General features: G+C 43.5%; 2 protein-coding genes across 6 annotated transcripts; both read right to left on the reverse strand.

The window, feature by feature from the left end:
• Positions 1-408: 408 nt before the first annotated feature.
• On the reverse strand, positions 409-6,011 carry adss1 (adenylosuccinate synthase 1). The gene is given in 14 exon segments (XM_061082990.1): positions 409-461; positions 677-826; positions 1,184-1,281; positions 1,429-1,553; positions 2,078-2,232; positions 2,339-2,465; positions 2,567-2,648; positions 2,733-2,840; positions 2,965-3,031; positions 3,122-3,172; positions 3,262-3,324; positions 3,407-3,509; positions 4,403-4,729; positions 5,979-6,011. Coding segments are annotated over 14 exon segments (1,542 nt in total).
• inf2 (inverted formin 2) lies at positions 5,574-22,267 on the reverse strand. 5 transcript variants are annotated; one of them, XM_061082354.1, is made up of 23 exons: positions 22,164-22,267; positions 18,556-18,966; positions 17,580-17,695; positions 16,519-16,678; positions 15,620-15,653; positions 15,210-15,351; positions 14,510-14,642; positions 13,694-14,296; positions 12,247-12,392; positions 12,082-12,143; positions 11,894-11,996; positions 11,709-11,794; positions 11,488-11,588; positions 10,748-10,818; positions 10,538-10,645; positions 9,779-9,849; positions 9,572-9,692; positions 9,300-9,464; positions 9,000-9,102; positions 8,770-8,922; positions 7,592-8,464; positions 7,236-7,289; positions 5,574-6,118 (listed from the first exon to the last, which is right to left on the reverse strand). In XM_061082354.1, the coding sequence occupies exons 2-22, from the start codon at positions 18,950-18,952 to the stop codon at positions 7,237-7,239; spliced, it is 3,801 nt and encodes a 1,266-aa protein (XP_060938337.1). In that variant the 5' UTR covers positions 18,953-18,966; positions 22,164-22,267; the 3' UTR covers positions 5,574-6,118; position 7,236. The 5 variants fall into 5 exon arrangements, with proteins under 5 accessions (XP_060938337.1, XP_060938334.1, XP_060938336.1 ...); XM_061082351.1 differs by lacking the exon at positions 22,164-22,267 and adding an exon at positions 21,487-21,555; XM_061082353.1 differs by lacking the exon at positions 22,164-22,267 and adding an exon at positions 19,938-20,045.
• Positions 22,268-22,608: the final 341 nt, after the last annotated feature.

The following is a 22,608-nucleotide window of genomic DNA, read 5'->3' on the forward strand; positions in this document are numbered from 1 at the left end:
ATATACTTTTTTTAAAATTTATGAGTAGATTGCTAAAAAATACCACTGGTTTAGACAAACCAGTGGTATTTGCATTGACTGATCATGTTTATACACACACACGTACACAAACGCTATGATGAATGATCTACAGATTACCATGGATAAATTCATTTTTATTTGAAAATACAGGTGCCAGTTAAATTGGTGACATGGCTCTTTATTGACACCTGTGTTATACTTACATCCTCTAGTAGTAATAATAAAATAAGAGATTTTTGGCTGAAACAAAAAAACAACACTGCTTAAAGGCTAAATAGATGATTTGTTTATTATTTATGTTTTATTTAATAAAGATAAAATCATTTTAAGGTGATGAAAAGATGCCACCGATCTGTTCTTCCATCAAGTGGAGGTGAAGCTTTCCCTCTAGAACATCTGGATCATGCACTCTCTGGACTTTCCAACACCGACCCATTTAACTGGTGAGAGAGAAAGGAACAGAGAAAGATTAGAAAAGTGAGAAAAAATGTAAAAGGCTATTTCTGGTATTTAAAACATTAGCGCCTAATGGATATCGTCTAGTTTTATCATGAGTGTTTATCTTAGTTTGTAGGCTTTCAAGGAAAATACAAATATTTTCCAGCATTCTTTTCAATTTCATTGGTGTTTGATGCTTATTTTGTGTGAAACTCACTGGGAACTCCGATGTGGTTCTCGATGAAGCGGATGTAGTTTTGTGCCTTGGGGGGGAGGTCGTTCCACTTCCTGGCTGCAGACGTGTCCGTCTTCCAACCAGGGAAGGTCTCATACTCGACTTCCACTTTTTGCAAAACGTCCATGTTGGCTATTATTAAAAATAAAACGATTATTAACAATCTTTAAATCAATGCTAGGTCTTGAGACTGACTATTTCTCATGTCATCAAGTAAGTCAGATGGATATGTGAGTTCAGGGGTCATTGTGAGATAGGGCTGTGATTCAACATTTCATGTATTTCTCAGAGATTAATTCACTGATCTTGACTTGAAAAATCAGGCATGTTTAGGGGACTGCCATTTGAGTGTGCACAATTTGGTGCAGATCCAGATAAATAATCCAGAGGAAGTGCCTTTAAATATGGTTTCATATGGAGACTGTTGGGCCTTGGCAGATGCATATGCTCTTTTTCTATTTTTGCACATAGTTTCTTCTGTTAAATCACCTGGAAAATGGGGAATTCTTTTTCCATTGAGTTTGTAGGCAACTCCAACTTTGATTTCATCCAGCACGTCCAGAATGTCAAGTTTTGTCAAGGCAATGCTGCAGGGAAAGTCACATGTCATTGGTCAACAGGTGTGAACAAGTTTATTTCTCATTTTATGATAAAAAAACATCCTTGTAGCATAAATGTGCTTCAATATCAAAAAAACTGACAAAAGACCATATGATTCTCTTAAAGTCACTCACGCTGTGAAGCCATTGATCATATGAGCGTATCTGACGATGACTAGATCCAACCAGCCGCAGCGGCGCTTCCTTCCTGTGGTTACGCCCACCTCGCGACCCCTGGTCTGCAGCAGCTCTCCGTCTGCCTACAGTTAACCGGAAAAAAAACCTCTTAACTTTATCATTCATGCACTTGAATAATGTCCCACAGGAGCCTAAAAATACACATGATCTGGGGTTCTATAAACAGTTGAGTACAATAAAACACGACATGTGCTGAAGAGATAGTTTTCAGTTTTGACATCTTGACCCATGTGTGTGACAAGTAACACAACCCCGGCACACACAGTAAATATATCTTGAACCCAGACTCTCGCCCTAAATTTATCCCCTGTGAACATGTGACCTGCATAAAGAGTGTTTGAGCCTGTCTCGCACAAAATTTGACAGCTGCACTCGGCCGGCTCACACGGAACACTCTCGTCCAACCCGCCCTGCTTTCCGTGCATCAGTCCCATGATCACAGTCAAGTTGATCATGGGATCAAGTTACATAACATGTCATGTGTTCCTCCTTCATACAATAAGAGGGCCGGTGAAAAGAATATGTCATGTGATAGCGTGTGGGATAGATGTCTTAATAATATCAGAACTATACATCCGGCCCTTACGTTGAGTTGTTCTGTGGGGAACGCTCCGATTCCCACTCTGGTGGTGTAGGCCTTTGCTACACCGTACACGTCCCCAATATTCAGAGGAGGGATCCCAAGACCAGTGCACGCCCCGCCCACGGTGCAGTTTGATGATGTCACAAAAGGATAAGTACCTAAAAAGAATAATTCAATATGTTATGCAGATCATTCCCAGATCCACAAAAGCAGATCCACATTTCACTGATGACTAGAAATGTATTTTATAGTTTCTGATTCTACCAAAGTCGATGTCAAGCAGAGCTGCATTGGCCCCTTCAACCAGAATTTTTTTTGGATGTCCATGAAGAGCTTCGTACATATAATAGACCCCGTCTCTCACCATCGGCCGCAATCTCTCACCGTACTCCTGCACGCAACACAAATAGCAGAATGTTTTGTTGTGTCAGTTCAAGGCAAAGTCGATAAATCATCAATTCATTGTTTCATTCATGTTTCGTTGATGCTCACTTTGAGTTTTTTCAGTTGGTCCTCAGTGTCAACTTCCAAGGAAGGATACATGGATTGATACTGGCGGACAAGGTTCTTGAATCTGGAAGGAAATGGAAATTGTGTATCATGTCACAGTCGTGTATATTGGAGGAATCTTTATCACCATTTGTCCCGTCATGCCGACCTGGTGGAGAAGTCCTTAAAGTCTCCCAGGAGGTCACACACACGCAGGCCAGTGCGAGAAGCTTTGCTGGAGTATGCAGGTCCAATTCCCTTCTTGGTTGTTCCAATGCTGTTGTAATAATCACAGGAGAATAATTGCCGATTTGTGAAGAAATATTTGTGCGACACTTATCTTATGGCAAAACTGTCGTCAATCTCTAAATCAATACACCACTTTTCTACTATATCCTTACTTCTTTCCTTCTTGTGCTTGTCGTTCACTCTCCTGTATGCCATCCACCACCTGGTGGAAATCAAACACTGCGAGAGATAACACACAAATCAATAACACACACACAAACACACATTTTGAATAAGATATGTTGTTTATAAAGGCTAAACAGTACATACCGAGGTGAGCTCTGTCTGAGACAATAAGTCTCTTCTCCCAGCCTTTCAGACCTGGTCAGAGAACAGAAATCACATTTATTTGAAGCGACAATCATCTCAATTTACATGAGTGCAGTGAGTGTTTTCCTTTCTGAACATACCTTTCTTGTCATTTTTATCACCTTCCTCAAACAGGCCGGGTAGATGTATGACCACTCCATTACCTGTAAGAGTAAAAGGAAGAGTTGACTTTGAGTAAAACCTCTCGCTCTCTCGTATATAAGGACTAAAGATCGAAGCCTTTACCAATGAGTGATGTGCTTTTGGGGTTGATGATTCCACTCGGGAGGAGGTGGAAGTCGTACTCCTTGCCATCCACCACCACTGTGTGTCCTGCATTGTTGCCTCCCTATAAATCAAAGCAGCATGTGGTAGAGTCAGTGCTCTGATGACATTTCAATGAAAGACAACATGATGTTACTACCACAGGACAGATGACATTAAGACCTGTCCTGCTTATTTCCATGAGGTGCTGATAAGCCAACACTCTTCTCCCCCAATTCACTGCTATTTTAACAGACTTGGCTGGTCGCTGGTGGGTCCTGCACTCTGTGTCCCCCCCCCGCCCTCCTAAGGCCTGGCCTTCTCACATATCCAGCCAGCCTGAGAATGTGACCTCTCTCCAGCATGGTGGGTGGGGCTCTCAAGCCTCCAGAACACAGGGTACTGGTCCTGTCAGTGGAGAAAGTAACAACACAGCAACTGTTGGCAGGGCACACTGTGTCCTGGGGCTGCAGTGACCTACGATTTCTGACCGGGGGCTTATGTTACTCACTGCAAGTGGACAGAACCTGACCTGTCGGTGGATTTGGGAATTCAATGCCACAAAGATCAAATCTTGCTTCATGTAATCTCTTTGTGATCAGGCTGGTTTAGAGATGGGTAGAATAATGAACAGAGGATTCAGGCTTGAATGTTGCACTTGTGCATAAATACTGGAAAGATAACGACATTTGGCACAGTTTGGCACCATTTTACACAACTTGGCACCTATTTGGCTAAATTTGGCACCTATTCCACCATCTATGTCTATGAGTAGCCTACATAGCCAAATCAACGTGTCTCATTGTAGTAGTCTGAAAGGTTACTCAGTTATGAACAAGTGTTTTCCCTGAGCACCTGTTGCGCTCCAGCAGCCAGTCGGCGACAGGTTCCATTCAGACTAAAAAGAAAATGGCATGCAGCAGCGATGATACACAGACAAGGACCCCGGAGCTGAAGCCACGGATCCGAAACGTTTACCTGACATCTGCAGACCACGTCCGCCTCGACGGCCAACAAGTCCACGACCTTCCCTTTGCCCTCGTCTCCCCACTGCGCGCCGAGCACCACCGTCACCTTGTTCCCCGCGTCGTTACGCGCTCGCTTCTGCGGCCCGGTGGCGGCGGGCTGGCCGGAGTTCTTGTGGTCTTTCGTTGACCAGGTGTGAGACATGACGGTGCTGTCTGTGGTCTGTCCGCCGCGAGAAGACTAACGCGTCTCCAAGAGGGGGCCAAGCCATATCTGTAACCTCAGAGGCGATGATGTCAGAGCCCGGCGCACAGATCTCTGGGCAGATCGTCTCCAAGGCTGCGGAGTCACCGGGGAAAACAGACTTAACGGGAGGGAAAGTGGAGAAGTTTCACCGGCTAATGTTTGTGTCCCTGGCAGAAAGTAAAAGCTGCAATGTAGTTCTTCTTTTTATAAAAAATGTTTGGTCACACTTACTTGCTACCAAAATTAATTATCTCAATTAGTTACTTTATATCAGTCATATTATATAAAGAGATATTAACAATCTATACTTTAATTTGTTGTCTGTCAATATCAGTCTCATAATAAATAAATATAAATATGTAAAGTATTATTTTTATTATATTATACGTATTTACATACAAATATATTCATATTTTTATAATATAAAAATTACCATTTATGTACTTGGTCCCTTGGCCAGATTTTGGACATTCAACCCTGCTTGATTATGAATTGATCGTCCATCGTGATTAAATATGTGTAGGAAAGTCATATTTTTAGAAAATAAAACTGCTCAATTGTAGATACAATTCATTAATAGAGTTTAAAGTGATTAATTGAAAGACTTGAGAGTAAAAGTTGAAAGCTATTGTCAATAAAAGAAATACATTGCATAAATCACTGTCTGAAATTTCATAAAATATTTAGAAAACACAAGTTTGTTGATAATTTAGTTTGAAAACACCTTTATTGCGGTAAAAGGGTCACATATATATGATTTCATTTGTTTAATCACAGCCACTGTCAGGGGTCCAATGGAGACGTAAACATCTAAATGTATTTCTCTAAATATGCTAGATTTTCTAAAATGTTAGCATGACTTTATTTCTGTAGCATAAACTGGATTTGTATTCTCACTACTGCCATCTGTGTGACCTGGCTGAAAAAACCACACAACTCAAAAGTAATTCAATTTATTAAAATATACTTCACATTAAAACTTACAATCCATCATATGCTGTCCCCAGCATTACTGTTAAGATTTCATCTGAACAATATATATACAAAGAAATTATATTTTTTATGAGTTACAGTAAATATCTGGCACCAACACTGAATCTGTCTCTCTCAAGGTTCTGAAACTGAATTGGAGCTTATGATAGATAACAAAACATGCATATTACAACAACTTTACAAAACATACAAAGAATAGTCTTATTTTTTGAATAGCTCTGAATCAAAAACACCCATTTACACAAGAATCACATTCATTTACATAAAGTGAAATGATGAAGAATGTGAAGAACCAAGATGTTGATGTTTACTCTTCATGGTCTGGAAAGACAGATCACAAAAGAAAGACCTCTTCATCCTCTCTAAGGCAGTCGATATTCATGTAGTCTCTCACGAAATAAAATATATATATCTTCGTTTCCCATTTCAGAACACCACTGAAAAATTAACATTTTCTTTTTCCTCTCGATTTCCTTTTTCCGGAGTCACCTGGGGAAACAAAGGCTAAAATGAATAAATGGAATAAAAAATATACCAGTCAAATATTTTAATATCTTTAAAGTCATATTCAGACCTATACATAAAACTGTTGGCTCAAAGGCCAAGAAAATTTGTCACAATTCTTTTACGCGCAGACATGACTATCTCCTTAAATTTTTTTTAAGTTATAAAAACATTTTTAATGTATTTACAGCCCATATATAAACAGTATATTCCATCACAATCAGATTTAAGAACCCTTTACAGGAAGCCCACGATTTTGTAAGAAGATTAAAAGAATTGAAAAAAAACAAAACAATTCCAGCTGCTTATTTTAGGAAATGGACAAGAAAATATGAGAAACAAGAAGTGAAAGGCTTTCATGAAACGAAGTCCACGATGACTTCACGAGACGCCACAAACTGCGAGGCTGCTTGAGACCAAAGCACTGATGTAAGAAGATCACGTCATCATTGATTAAAGGAGATAAAATGTTATATACATATAAAATGTTAATATGTCCCCCCAGGTTTAATGGACATAAGTATCAACTGACGACACCTGACAAGGCCGGAGATAGACTTGCTTTTAGCTGCATGTGTCATGGCTGACTTGTGCATCCTGCATCCATTTGGTGTGTTGGTTGTGGACATCCTTGGAAATTAGCGCTGTGTCAGCACAATGCAAGTATACACATGAACAGTAGGGGCAGTATTTGACATCCGGTGTCGCCATTTTTTTTTATTGGCAAAATCCAAATCCATAAGGTGTATATACACCGATCTTAGTCTTGTACCGAGCCCTCTAGTGGACACTCCAGTAACATGCATACTACACAGCGAGTATGTGAATTATTGCACTCAAGTTGCATGTTGTCATCTATGCGAACATGTGTCTAAATAGCAAGTAAATCTCCGGCCTTAAGCTTTAGGTTTGATAACCACTGCGTGTGGAAAGGTTTTAGAGAGAAAGAGCAGATGTTAAAAAGCCGGACAACACAGACAAATGAAATCTTGATTCCAGTTAGAGCCACAAAATGACGTGTTATATGTGAAAAAAGCGTCGACAGTGATCATTAGGATGATGGTCCTGCTTACAGTTTGCCATCCCATCGATTTTGACCTACCTCACTGCAACACACAGCCCTTTTTATGTTTAGTGTGTCCTTTCCCACTGTTGCCTTGTGTTTCAGAGGATCAAAACGGAGAGAGCATTCAAACAAAACTGACCACACATTGAAATCCATTCAGTATTGATGTAATCTGAAAGTCTGCTAAAGAAGGCATCCATACTCTTTAATATAAAACTGAATGTAAATCATGCAAAAAAAACCCACTCAGGAACATATACTAAAATAGCCCATGCATAAAATGTAAAATGCGAAATGCAGTAAAAACAAAACAAATATGGATTTCCTTCTAAGACACGTCAAGAGACTAGCATTCCAAAAGTGATGTTTATTGAAGTTAATGGAGGAGTTACCTTGGTTACTCTTCTTTTTGTTTCGTTTAAAGACGCTCGGCTGTTTTTTTACGTCGGGCTTCAGGGATAGAGGCACCTCTTCAGGCACCAATGGCCGGTGTTGTGCTTCCACTCCATCTGGGACGTCAGACCCCTCAATGAGCTCTTCGAAGGCGGTCAAATGGCTTTGAAGTTCAGAGATCTTGCGACTGACAGCCTGGTCTTGGCTGCACTTTATAACGACAATGGACTCCTGCTCCTTTCCACCCTTCTCTTTCCCGACAGTCTCTGTTAAATGGCTTGTTTTATTACTAGTTTCCCCTTCTCCATTTTTATTGCTTTCACTGCTCTGTGATACATTGACATCTGTACTAGGTAAAGGAGATTCCTTGACCTGAATATTCACAGTAATGTCCGCTGGTTGCCCGGGTGTCAGCTTCTCAGGTGCCAGGCTGGAAGCTCCATCTAACACAGCCTCCAGCAGGTCAGAGTCTGAGAGGGAGGACGGGCTGAGGATGCTGGTGTCGGTTGAATCCAATGAAAAGCCATTTGTTGGGGGACTTGGTTGATGTGACCCTTCAACCCGAGCCAGAGGTTGTGTTGTAGCTTGTGAAGACACCGAAGGCGTCTCTGGGGGCCGGGCCTTCTGCAGCGACGCAGGTCTTACTGGGGGGGCCTGCGTGGTCGCGGCTAGCTCTACTGGGGGTGTGTTGGGAGGTGGAGCTGCTCCGTCTGATGTGGCCCTCTGCGGAGTAGCTGGCGTCTCTTCTGACGGGCTGATGAAGCCGTTCACCTCGCCTTTGCTGACCTGGCGACCCTCTATCCGAGATTTGCTGGGAGTGGAACTGATGGCTATTTCTGCGGCTTTTCCGTCTGCAGGCTTGGCACTTGATCCTGAGGAGCGGGAGAAGGAGGGAGCATTGAGACAACGATTATTTTTGAAATGGGATTATATTAATAGAGTGGATGGAATGCATTACAGTAAGAAGGCACTGCATAAACGAAGGGTAATATAGCTCAACCAAAGCAGCAGAGCGATGGAGCTAGCTTAGCGAGATGAGAGCAGTTTTGAAAATAGAAGCAAACAAACAAAAGGGCAGAAATAAAAAGCAAGACAAGGCAGTGTTGTGGCTCGCAGTTAAGTGGCTCGGTGGCGGAGCTGGGAACTGCAGATGGCGGCCACACTCTCTTGTCCTTACCAGGTTGGCAGGTATCCCTACGCTTTTCACTAGAAGGGAGGCTTTCCGAATCGCACCTTGGCCTGGTCTTCCTGAGGCTGAAACCTTTCCTGATATCCGCCAGGAGGTGGTCGACGATGCAGCCGTCGTCCTTTGGCATGAAGACTTTCTTGACTGGAAAGGGAGAGGTGAAAGTTCAAATTACATCGTCGTGGGAGAGGTGAGAGAAACGGAGGCTGTTTGCAACTTACTGATTTTTCCGTTCTCTCCCTTCTGTCTCTTGGAGTCTTCCTCTGCCAGTTGCTTCTTTCTCTTCTCAGCCTTGGCCGCCTGCTCTTTCCACCCTTTGTTTTCCTGTCATCACGAAAAAAAAAAAAAAAAATAGAATGTCACTCACCACTTACTGTGAAATATTAACACTTATCAGATTCTCAGTATAATGATACCTGTGATCCAAAGACAACACCGCCCCCGTGCAGAAGAGTAAGACTTGATTGCGGTAATAAATGTATCATCAGAATGACTGATGCCAACGAAGCATCTTCCCTGACCTTTAATGCTTTGATGAAAAATTCCCGAAAACTCCTGAGGGTTCCAAAGAGTTCCTCGAGCGACAGCTGATTAGCGTCCTCACATAAGTAGATGGCCAGCTCACTCCTCTGCTTGTCGATGTCAGTGAACCTTTCGTTCAAAGCTCGACATACCTCCACGCTTTCCTGGAACAGAGAAGAAGAAGGCGGTGTTTGGAATGTGGCTCCGGCTGCCAAAAATAACTGGGTCATGCATTTTGGCTCAATTTGAAGGGGAAAAACCGTCATCTTACTTGAAGAGCTTCTGCATACTGCTCCTTCACCTCCTCCGTAGAGACGGAGACCTTCTTGACCGCATCGTTCAGTCGTTTTAGTATGGCACTGGCTTCCGACTGAGCAGAGTCCAGATTCACTCTGAGGACAAGGTGCAAGCGTTTGTCATGTGTCTGTTGTGCACCACTGAGAATATGAGCTGGAAGGAAAGTGAGAGGTGTCATTACCCTGCTGCTTTTTGACAGATCTCAATATCGTCTGGCAGTGCCAACAGCTCCGGATGGTTTGCCTCTGCCTCCTTTGGAAAAGAAGCGAGACAGTAGTGTAATTAAATAGATTTATGACTAATGAAAACAACAGGTGAGCAAATTTGGCCCCGTTCAGACCTGGTATCAACATCCGTCCTGAAAGATCCAATGGCAAGTGGACAGCATTGTCTGCTCACACACCTGAATCTTCTGTGATAGGATCTCACTTCCCCATTTTATATGCAAATGATCACGTACATCATTTGTGTTTTTGAAGATCAAATTTGGTTGATTCTAGATAACTTGAGTTAACAGATGTGTTGGATGACGTGTGTATTGTCAGGAGCGAAGGGAGTCAGGAAGGGCTGAATGAATCAATGAGCTGCACGCAGATCTGCTATGAACAAAGATTTTTACCAATTTAAGAAAGTATCAATCATTTTGTGGAGGTCAGTGTTGATATTGTGGCCACCAACAAATCAACGTATGGTCACTGAGAAGCGTTCAAATATGTGTTAGTTATTGTAAAACTGAAGAGGTTCAGAGGACATCAGCTGAGTAGGAGGTTCATATGTGGCCCAGGAAGTATTTTAAAATAGAAGGAAGCCACATGACAAACAAAATGTGGTTTGGAGGTGGTGGTGGTGGAGGTTCAGACCTGAACACAGCGCTGACCCCTTGAGATCGAATCACTCAGGTCAGATGTTATCTCTAGGTCTGAACTGGGTCATTATGTACCTCCAGGATGTGATGAAGCAGCGTGATGCGGCTCTTGTTGGCCTTAGTCTCTGTGAGCTTGAGCAAGGAGCTGATCTTGAACCCCTCTGCGTTCCCTGTGTGACTCCCCTGGAAGCAAACAGATGATTTCAAAAAATATATTTAAAAAAGCAAGCTCACTTTAAATGTCAGCTTGATTAATTAATGAATGAGGAGAGAAGAGGCTCTTACATAGTTGAGAAAATTCCCCACGTCAAGGATGAGCCTGCAGAAGCTGGGTATGAGCGTGCTCGCTCTGAGAGCTGGGGAAATAGTTACAGCTGTTAATTTACTGTGAATGACTAATTCATGAATTAAACCAGAAGTACTGTGCTGTGGTTAAGTGCTTCCAGTTTCAGTCCACATATTTAATCCAGAATCATGAGGACACTGAGAACTTAACCGTTGACCAAATTTGGTAGAATCAAGATTTTATTGATATATCTGGCATCTCGTTGATGTCGGGGCGTAGGCATACTAGAGCATAAGAGTCACATCTCACTTTAAGTTCCCCATTCATTTCATTCATCATTCAGAAAATCCTTGTATAACAAAAAAGAAGGGTGTAGTGTGTACATAATTATTTTAAGGGGGAAGGAAACACCCAACCCATAAACCAAATAACAACTTCCTCCAATTCTTCTTGAACGTATCCTTGCTGTAGTGATTTTCAACACGTTGGACCCATCCCACCTGAGGATTGTGGGTAGTGTAGTACTTCTCAAATAATAGGAACACGGCCGATATCATACAGATTTGTGGCCACTACAGGAGCATATACGATGGTTTCATTATTGCGTAGCTTGCAGTTATTATGGTTAAAAATGTTGATCTCTATTCAGAAAGTGAATGGGATCTTTACAACTGGAAACACACTGTGGATCTCTGTTAGTTATGAGTGAAACACAGCTGAAGAGGTTTGCTTTACGTACACTGGCAGGCCTCCTCCACCAGCTTGACTTTAGGTTTGAGCATGTCCAGCACCGACGAAGTCTCCTCGCACAACAACATGCACTCAATCCTCAACTGATAACTGCAGAGACAAGAGCGAGAGAGGCAAGTAAGTATGGAGCCCAGTGTGGTGAAAGGCAGAGAAACATCACGTTTACAGCTCGTACATAATTATCAAACTAAGATTGGAGATGACAGTTACCATGGCACAGTGAGGAGGCAGGTGTAGAAGCGGTCAACACTCGCCAACTTGTCCGTTTCTCCTTGGAAGGACTTCAAGTTTTCAATCTAGATTTTGAAAAGAAATAAAGGCAGCAGACAGTGACTCAGACTGGCAATGTCATTGTCAAGGGGGGGGGGGATCGGTGAAGTCTTGCGAGAACACACCTCGTGCTTCTCTGGTAGAAGCTTCAGAAGCTGCTTTAGCACCTCCACATCAAACTTAGTCCGGTCGCCATTCCGAATCATGGCCACAAAGTCGTCATTTTTACTGGAGAGAGATTATCAAACACAGTGAGCTGTAAAATAAATTAAAATATATTTCCAAAAAACATGAAAATGATGTGATATCTCACCATCTGAACTGCTTCAGGAATATGTTCAAATTCAAGTTTTTCTTTGGATCAATGAATGAAATCTAGAGACACGAGGCAGAGAGACATATTGATTATTCAGCTTTGATAATCAGGTGTGCTTGTTGTTCTGAGGAGCGGTGTGGTCGAGTGTTTCACCAAGCGCACCTCTTTAGCCTCCTTCTTGACAGGAGCAGCTGCCCCCTTGTCTTTGTGCTCGGTCACCGGGAGACAGAACAGCTGCTCGATACTGCTGTAGTTCGGCTCCGGAGGAGGAGGCTCTTTCTGAACCGAGGCCCACATGGAGGGACCATCTGTGTGTGTGGAGAGAGACAGTGAACCTGTGACCAGCTTGTTTTGCCGCTTTGTAAAGACGCCCAAATCTCATTTTGAAAGAGATGTTCCCTCAGCATCATCAAATAACACCTTATTATGAAAATATTGGTCTGATAAACTTTAAAAAGGAGAAACTAGAAGTACTGTGCTGTGGTTAAGTGCTTCCAGTTTCAGTCCACATATTTAAATCCAGAATCATGAGGACACTGAGAACTTTACCGTTGACCAAATTTGGTAGAATCAAGATTTTATTGATATATCTCTGGCATCTCGTTGATGTCGGGGCGTAGGCATACTACAGCATAAGAGTGACATCTCACTTTAAGTTCCCCATTCATTTTCAGAAAATCCTTATATTAAAAAAAAAAAAAAGGGTGTAGTGTGTACATAATTATTTTAAGGGGGAAGGAAACACCCAACCCATAAACCAAATAACAACTTCCTCCAATTCTTCTTGAACGTATCCTTGCTGTAGTGATTTTCAACACGTTGGACCTATCCCACCTGAGGATTGTGGGTAGTGTAGTACTTCTCAAATAATAGGAACACAGCCGATATCATACAGATTGTCATCTGCGTTTTGCCGCTTTGTAACGACGCCCCAATCTCATTTTGAAAGAGATGTTCCCTCAGCATCATCAAATAACACCTTATGAAAATACTGGTCTGATAAACTTTAAAAAGGTTCAGTGTGTAAGATTTAGGTGAAAGGGATCTATTGGAAGAAATTGAATAATGAAAATTATCCTATTGATGTTTTCACTAGTGGGTTTCATTTGAAATTGTACGAATTGTTTTTTGTAAACTAGAATGGACCTTTACATATACATCGGGAGCGGGTCCTCTCTATGGAAGCCACCATGTTTTTGTTTTTTTACAATAGTGCAAACTGGACACACTAAACACCTTTGCTATTTTTGGGAAACTGAAGTTTACCACAGGTTCTCTTTCATGTTTGTAAGGGGAGGGGTATTCCGCTACATTCAAATTCACCACTAGATGTCACTCAATTCTAAACACTGGACCTTTAAAAAGGTAGGGGTTGGTAATTTGTTTGTGGAACACTTTCCATCTTATTTGTTAATCCTCTTCATGTCCAGGTAGCCATCAATACATAATATTGTATGGGAAAAAGACAGTGTCCGTGGCCCTCGGGTGTAATAAACACAAACCACATTAAATGTTTGGCTTGCATACCCGTCTGTCACTCACTGACCTGCCTGCTTGAGCACACCCTGATTTAAAAAGTGATATGAGCTTTCACAAGAATGTAACTCACCAGTAACAGTACGGAGTTTCTGCCAGTTGAGCTTTTTCATCCTGAGGGTGGGGCATCGGTACATCTTGGCAGGCGCCGTGCACCCCAAGGACTGGACGCTCTGGGCCACAATCATGCCTGGGGCGGGAGGAGGCGGAGGTGGCATGCCAGGTAAAGGAGGCGGTGGCGGTGGCCCGCTGCCCATTCCTGATAGGAAGGGCGGCGGAGGAGGAGGAGGAGGAGGAGGAGGTATGCCCGGGCCGCCTGGTGGAGGTGGCATGCCGGGTAAGGGAGGAGGTGGCGGAGGTCCACCAAACCCTCCAGGTAGTGGCGGTGGTGGAGGAGGCGGTGGGGGTGGACACTGGTTTGAAAGGTAGAGCAGGGGCCCGGTCATGCCAAAGGGAAGAGGAGGAGGTGTTGGGGGAGGAGGTGGAGGTGGAGGGGCGGCGCAGAGTGTCTTCTGGGAGGACGCAGCGATCATGACTGGCTTCTCTTCCTCCAGCCCAGTCTGCACAGCCTTGTCCACGCCGACCTTCTGCCCGTCCACTTCGTGATGACCCATTCTGCTCTTACCTTTGGAGAACAGGAGCCGCTGGGTGATCTTCTCACAGGACTCCATCTGGGCTGGAGCACAAAAACAAACACACACACACTAATAAACCCCATCTGAAGAGACTTCTCCTACTAAATTACAAGCTTTTAGCCGGCGTGTCACCAGCCTGGCACAGCAGCCTGTATTGTATCGCTATGATCTAATTTGCCAGAGGAGGTCATTAGCCTCTCCGAAGTATTATTGACCCACATAGTAAATGTTTTGTTGTTTCGGTGCTGACTCACAGTCCTGGGCCAACAGCACAGCTCTGTTGGTAATAGCCTCCAGAGCCAGCCAGATATCAGAGCGGTCGGGACCCAGCACCAACAGTGTTTGCAGGATGGAGAGCAGCTGGAGAGAGGCTGGAGAGCTGCTCACCTACGGGCACACACACACACACACACACACACACACACACACACACACACACATTAGTCATTCCTTTTACAATATTGTTGGTCAGTTGCATAAAAACTTAGTCCAAGAAACAGCATTAATGAGAAAATTCACATGAATGCCACGTCAGGAGGACAACTCAAAGTTTTAGAATATCTTGAAACCCTAATTGCCCAGTTTCAGACATCACTGATAGTTTTAAAATCAGCTTTAAATAATAGCTTTTAATGGGAACCTGTCAAATTTTACTCACAAGATCCCCAACCCAGACTTTTTAGCAAATAAAGATGCTTTCATAATGAACTTGCATACATTTTAGATTAATATATCCCTGTTGCACTATATATATATATATCAGTCAAGATGTTGCTCTGAACACATAAATATGAAACATTATGTTTACAGCATCCAGGTTTTTTCCTCAATCCAATTTGCAAGCACAGGAACACATCTGAAGTGGGAACCACGACTTCACAACACGGGAAATTGGGACCTTCAGAGGGGCACGAGAATGAACAGGTCGCCCCTTGTGATGAAGTCAGTTCCCACCTTGTTGAAGAGCGTAGTGAAGACCTCCATGGGATCACTCATGTCGATGCCACCGTACACCCGCAGCAGCTCCTCCTCATCTTCAGCCATCGCTTCTTCAAAAGCCTCACATTGAATCATCAAGTCTTCATCCTCCTGCTCCCTGCACAGCACACAGACACACACAGACACACACACACACACATCACTGACCGCGCAGCTAGACACATTTAAAAGCCATTTTCAAGAAGCAACCACCTTTGCTCAAATGACTGAGAATTGATAGACAAATTACAGACACCTTTTCCTAAAACAACAACCCTACTGGCAGGGATTACATGCTCCAACTATTAAAATGCAAATGCCACATTTAATTTATTCTACAAAATCTGGTTTAAAACAAAACGTGAACAAACAGAAGTGAGGCTCACCTTAACTTCGGCAGGATATCGAGTAGCTGAAGCCCTGTGGGACAATGAAAAAACACAGCTCTGCGTTCACTCAATTCTCACTTTTAAGGATCGTATATCTTTTGAAAAACGCCATCACACATCTCTGCCTAGTGACATATGTTACTTCTTCACAGGTGAGCAATCACAGTGGGAGGAGTGGCCAATCAGACGGGTGATTGGTCCAAGGTGGTGGAAGAAGTGTTTATGAAAGTCAGAGGGTTTATGAATGATTTGGCAAAATATCTCAATGGCGGTAGATTCTCAAGCAGGTTAACATCTTGGCCTGACACGAAAAAGACCATGGGTTCAAGTCTGGGCGTCACCATCACTGTGAAGTTCATACTGGTTTCTGTGCCGAACATACTGGGATCCTCCACTAGGGCTCCCATCAAGAATTATTTTCATTATCAATTAATCTGTTGATTACCTTCTTGAATAATTAATTGATTGATGGTCCATAAAATGTGAGAAAATATTGTTGTTGTCCACAAACCAAATATATTCACTTAATTGTCAGTAAAGCAGCAAATAAATCAGGGGATAAGGGGAAAGCAGATAGATTTGGAGGTTGATAGAGTCATTTAATCAGTGTTGAATAGTCATGTCATGCGATATTGTAAAACGCGTGAACACACAATGCTCTCTACACTTGAGGTTTGTTTCCTTTGCTGGCTTTTTGTCAGAGTGAGAATGAGGTCATTAGACCTATTCTTAGACAGACCCAGAGGCAGACATATTTGTATTAGACCTCCGTCTGATTTCCCCTCTGCTTTTCCACTTCCAGGACAGCGAGGGGGAAACACTTCTGTTGTGCCCACAATTTCCCACTGTGTGACCTCGCACCAGACCAATGACTAATTGTGAAATAGAGCACCCACCGATAAACTCCTTTCTCATCTTATCCCTCTGCCTGAGGTCGTCTGTGCCGAAGATGATGGCGTTGATGACACTGAGGAGTGTGAACATGTAGGGGACGTTATCTGTCGCCTGCAGCTCATTCATGAACACACTGAAGCGATACTGCTGCGTCTTCACGGCCTGAGGAGGGAAGTCAAGGCCGGGGAGAGTTATCATCTAAGCATCATTGTTGAGACTGTGATTCTGCAGGAATGTTAATGTTTATGCGCACAACCTACCAACAAATATTTGCCGCACTGATGATCTAAGGCCCTGTTCAGACCTGGTACTAACATTTTTCCTGGATGTGTCTCCTGTGACCACTTGTGGGTGGATCTCACTCCCCCGCTTATATGCAAATAATCATATTAGTCATTTTTGTTTGCAGAGACCAAATATGCTGTTTTTATTCAGTCTGAGTTTACAGATGTGTCAGATGTGTGTGTGTGTGTGAGAGTGAGAAGAGTAATAATAATGATAATAATAATAATAACATCATTTGTATAGCACTTATCTAAATGAGGTTACAAAGTGCTTCATACAAACGTCCATGGAGAGATATTCTGTTCAGTCCAATTTAAGAGCCAAATCACAACATAATAAGGTCAAGACCTTAAGTTTGGAGAGAAAACCCAACGGTTCCCACAATGAGCCAGCACGTTGGTGACTGTGGAGAGAAAAAACTCCCTCATTAACTGGGAGAAACCTCTGGCAGAACCAGACTAAAGGTGGGCGGCCATCTGAGAAAACTGGGGAAGAGAGGAGGTGAGTGACAAAGAGGGAGTATAAAAGAGAGATATGGGGGGGATCTAAGGATCGGTAAGGAGTTGGAGAGTCCAATCTCATCAGGCAGTGAATATGTTCAATTCATTGTGAAACTGTAGCAGGTCCGATGATGTCAGCTGAGTAGGCGGTCCTCCTTCACACTGATCCGATCACTCAAGATGGATTTTAAAAAACAGGTCTGAACAGGGTGTCAGATCAAGAGCACTAAATCCCACTTTTCAAATAAAACCATTCTTTCACGGGTGTGTCATCTTGCCTTGTAATGGTCCAGGGCATCCAGAGCCAGGCGGTGTCCGTCTGCAGAGAACATGCTGAGGGCTGCGAGGAGCTCAAACACCTGCTTCTTCACCATGGTGTTGGAGGTATCCAGGGCTGTGGAGAATCAGGATCACACACACATCAATACAAGCCTCTCTCCCTGCTCTTGCCTCCTTGTGTCTGGACTCAAGTAGGATGCCCTGACTTTCAGACACTCATCCTGAACTTTGCCCTCTGCGCGTTGTGCTGTTGATAAACATGCATTTCTGTGTCTGTTTTTGGGGAAATCTAATATTCAGAACACACTGTGATGATACATTATTAAAGGATGTCCTGAAGTAACCTTAAAATCAATTAACCCGGTGTGAGCCAGGGGTGGCTCTTAGGGCAGGGCCAGGGGGGGCACTGGCCCGAGCTGAAACTGGAAAAACCCCTGTCATGTGTTAATAGTCTTCAAAAACTAGTCAGTTACTAATAATCCATACTAAGAATGCAAAAAGTTACTTCATTATTTGAGGTACACAATGTTCTTGAACAAGGAACAAATTGTGTGGCTTGTCTCAAAGCTGTAGAGCTAACAGTAAACAAGGATGGACTGAGACAGGAATCATGCATGGATATTGGAAATATAATTGGCCCCTGTGAGTAATCTGTGGCCCCTTTATGGCCCCTGATTTAATCCTTGATGGGTCATGTTCTCATCCTATACATGACCGATAAATTCAGCTCTGCAGATCCTCCAATCAATTTACTAATTTATCATAATCCAAAAGTGAAATGCTATGTAAGAGGTAACTGGTGACTCCGCCCTATAATAATGAAGTTGAATTCATACTTAAATATCTTGACCAAATTATCCCTTGTACTGGAAAATTCATTTTCTGAAGTATCTCTGCCACATCTTTTATGAGCTAATCTGAACCTAAACCACATTATCATGATATGCAGAACAATTCTAAGCAAGTGTAGTTAACCTTGTGACAGCTTCCGAATGTATCCCTCATTGTCTATAATGAAGTGGATCCCTGTAGAGGAGTTCATGACCGCCCGCACGCAGTTGACACAGGTGAGCTGCAGCAGGGCGTCGGCGATGCGAGAGCATCCGCGCCCCGAGAGCCGGTCCAGGGCTTCCAGGAGCAGATCCAGTCCGCTGAGCTCCAAGAACTGGAGCATCCATGTCTGGTCGCTGCCCTCCAGGCGACGCTTCAGCCCCGAGTAGTTGACCACAGTGGGAACTTGTAGCAGCCGGATGCACAGCTCTGGGTCGGCGCTCTCCAGGTTGGCCTCCTGTTGGGGGTCGGAGTCCTGCGACGAGCCCAGGCGATCCCTGACCGCCGCCCACTTCTTTTTCCCATCTAACTTCCCTGACATGATGGCTGGTGGGACTGTGGAGGAAAGAGGAGAAAATATGTTGTTAGGTTAGATTATATAATGTAATGATTTAGTCAAAGTTTCTGTTTCTGTCATTTTTGGTAGTTCTTATCACGCTGAGTTTTTCTGTTAAGTTTGTTTTTTTATTTAGTTATTTGATGCCATAGAAATGGGGTGAAATGTTTTGATTGACAGCTGAGACTGGCTCGCGATTGGTCAAACTCGGGTATTGGCGGGACGTTGATACCCAGACCATGATTACCACTGTGCAGACTCATGCTCCAAACAACGTCAAAAGCACAAGATGGCAGCCGGGATATTTTGGTTTCATTTTTGTACAACGGGAGGAAATGGAGACTGGTCGTCCATCTCCATATAAAATCGATGGTGCAGATGAAAATAGATCTTTTCAGCAGTCGTCCTCCACAAAATTCTGTTTGTTTTGCACTGATGGCGTCTGTTTGCACTGATAACTGATAATTTGTTTTGGTCCAGTACACAACGTCGTCAATGTTATCCAGAGCACAGGAAGCAGGTCAAAACCAGACCTTATCGGACAGGAAAACAGAAAGGGAAATGATAGCCCTGCAGTTTGTAGATGAGCTAAATATGTGTCAGCAATCCAGTCATCATCCGCGCTGCCAAACATTCCTACTTAATCCTGTTTGAAAGACAAGAGAATCGCTGTTTGCTCTTCAAAAAGGCACAAAGCCGAGCTCAGTGTTGCCTGGACAGTGTTTTTCCTAATTCCCGATAAACATAAATGTATTTCAAAGTCTTTACTTAAGCACAAATAAACACTGGTGCATACGTAGAAACCACTGAAGAGAAAAAAGAATATCACAACAAACATATCTGTCGTTTGTCATGAATGCGCTCATTGATCGCAGTTGTGTTTTTTTTGGCGTTTCCCCAGAGGACATAGTCCACTCTTGCAGCAACCTGTAAAACAATTCAGCCAACAAGTGTAAGCACATTCACTCACTGTGTGACTAATAAAACCATCAAGCAAGGAGAAAACTTTCTCCAAAAGTCTCTGAGTGCTGCCTCTCTGTGCTGGGGTTGTAATGTTAGTTGGCCCTGCAGAGATGAACAGTGACACCGGTTCCTCTCCTGTCTCCTGTTTGCACTCCTGTCACAGGGGAGGGATATACAGATGAGGCACTGAGTGATGAGTGCATGCAAACACGATGCTCTGAGGAAAGGTCGGTCGCAGAGACAAACTGGAAGGATTTATAACTTTCCTCATCTTAAGGCTCAGCTCAGCACCCTGCTTCATTACAACCTGTTTGCAAAAGCATCCCTCTCTTTTCAAATATGAATTCTCGAGGAACAGAAGCAGCGACTTGTTAAAAACCAAGACTAAGTGGATTTCTATTCTAACTTAATGTAAAATCCTCAAATCTTATGGCAAGACATTTGTCAGCTCAGGCTGCTGCATTTAATCCTGCTCCCAGTGTGAGTGTGTTACCGTGGCAGCAAGCAGACAGACAATGCTGTCCTTTTCATTCTCTTTTTTTACAATAGGCCTTCTCAGTTCTCTTCAAAGCGCTGTGTTCACAAAATGGGGATGGGGCGCTCCCCCGGCTCCCGTCCGGCCTGGTGAGACAGTTTCGCCATGACAATTGTTCCGACACCGTGTGGCTCGGGAGCATGTTGTGTTGTCATGTTCAGTGTGAGCAGGGAGCAGAAAGCTGCGAGTGGACGATTGTAATCTCGAGAAATTTCACAACATGATCAAACTGTTGAGAAGATTCTGGGGGTTTATTGGTAATGTACTGGGAGTATTTGTTGGAAGGATTCGATTTCCTGCATAGTAACAGTTATGACTAAGACACTTAAAGAGTGTCGGTATGTGTGTGTGTGTGTTTGTGTCCTTGTTAAAAGGGAAGTGGTTTCCTGGGACAGGAAACTTAGCTCATGACAAACACGGTGGCGTGGCAGCTCCTGATCTTCTTTGGAAATTTCATTCCACAAGATTTGACTTCGCATGCCGAGCAACATCAAGGGCTAGTTGCATTTTTTCTTTTGTTCTTGCCTCAAATATGAACAACTTTCCCCTTGCTCTCATCGGTGTCTGCCAGTGCTCCCACATGCACCGCTAATAGCAGGCTGATTCACTGCACACACAAGCAGAGCCTACTCATCTGTCCTCTGGTCCATCCGCCCACACAGCGGCCCACTGCTACTGTACAGCACCAACACTTAGGAACAGGCACAAACATCTCCAGCGATTTCTCCCTGTCATATGCAAAACATATGCAAAGAGGGGACAGTTCTTTGTCCCCATTTTGCAGATGTGCTGTGTATGTTATAAATGAGTAAACAAACTAATAGACCGAGTGTTTATTAAATCTCATGCAGTATATATTTGTTTGTTTTCCACTGATTTCCAAGCAGCTATGAGATGAAGATATTTATTACTTTGACATTAGCCATAAACCTCTCAGCACTACAATTATCACCTTAAACCCATGTGAACATCTGGATCATGTGTTGTTGTCTTGACTGGGTAATTATAGACAGCTACTCACAAGCTTTGTCCACACCATAAATCTTCATACAGTATTTGCGGAATTAAAACATCTGGTTCTCATTTGACTCGATCCAAACCTCCCGTCCTCCCCTCGCTGCTGTGTAAGGGAGTGACCAAAGTCCACAAGCTCATTTTATTTTGGGGAGGAATCTACTGGAATGCTGTTAGTTCCCGTTATTTCCTTAAATCCAGGCAGGACGTCTGCACGCTGATAAAAACATAGGTGACATAGGTGCACATGATCCAAACATGGCATTAAAAGCTGCCATCATCAGTAGAAGTGTTGTTTTTGCTGCACAGTTTATTTCCATCCCAGTCTCCCCTTCATCCTGTCTCCAGTGAGGCAACAGTCGCTTACCACCTCCAGATTGGACAAGACTGAGCCACAGGAACACTGCTGTGACTTTGCCAGGCTGCATTATGTGACAGCAATAACACAACACGAACACAACAGCGACATAAACGGGTCAACATCGCTATTTTGCGTTGCGATTCCTGTTTTGTTGCACACACCAGAGGACGGAACCGGACCAGTCAAATCGCAGTGGTGCGTAAAACCCACCACCAGAAATAAATAGAACCACACCGCGGATGATCGGCTCCACTACACATGTCACGTCTCAACACACTGTCCCGCCGATATCGATCCCACATAGGATGAGTGCGACCCCTCACCTGAGTTTATTCCATGTATCCACACGCGTCCTCTGGGGAGATGTGCGCTGCGGGCATCCACACGACCCCTCACCCTCCAGAGGATGGACCGTGTGGGGGGGGGGGGTCGAACCTCTGGCTGAGCTGCAGGGAGGATGGCTCCGCTTTCAAAATTTGTCACGGCCCCTGGGCTTTTCACTCATTTGGAGAGACTGACACGGACAAGGCAGCGTCACTGAGCTCAGACGTCCGATGAGGGATTTTCAGAATAAAACCCATGCGTAACACGTTTGATGCAAAAGTATGATTATTCCTTCTCCGTCCTCAGTAGCAAAAGGGCAGAGGAATATATAGACATGTAACTCAAAGTCAAAATAAGTAAAGATACAATATAGACACAAGGAAAGACAAAAAAAGTATATATTAAGAAGGTAAGGAAGCTAAATGTGTTTCTAAATGGTTCGGC

Source organism: Limanda limanda, chromosome 12, assembly GCF_963576545.1.
Source record: "Limanda limanda chromosome 12, fLimLim1.1, whole genome shotgun sequence".
Classification (NCBI taxonomy): domain Eukaryota; kingdom Metazoa; phylum Chordata; class Actinopteri; order Pleuronectiformes; family Pleuronectidae; genus Limanda; species Limanda limanda.

Bases quoted from the DNA above. Each gene is read 5' to 3' on its own strand.
- inf2 (XM_061082351.1), bottom strand. From the start codon at position 21,514: ATGAAGATTTATGGTGTGGACAAAGCTT. The intron at 10,819-11,487 runs GTACGTAAAGCA...CTATTTCCCCAG, and splicing joins GGTGGAGGAGGCCTGCCAGT to CTCTCAGAGCGAGCACGCTC. The intron at 9,465-9,571 runs GTAAGATGACGG...TCTCTGTTCCAG, and splicing joins AGTATGCAGAAGCTCTTCAA to GAAAGCGTGGAGGTATGTCG.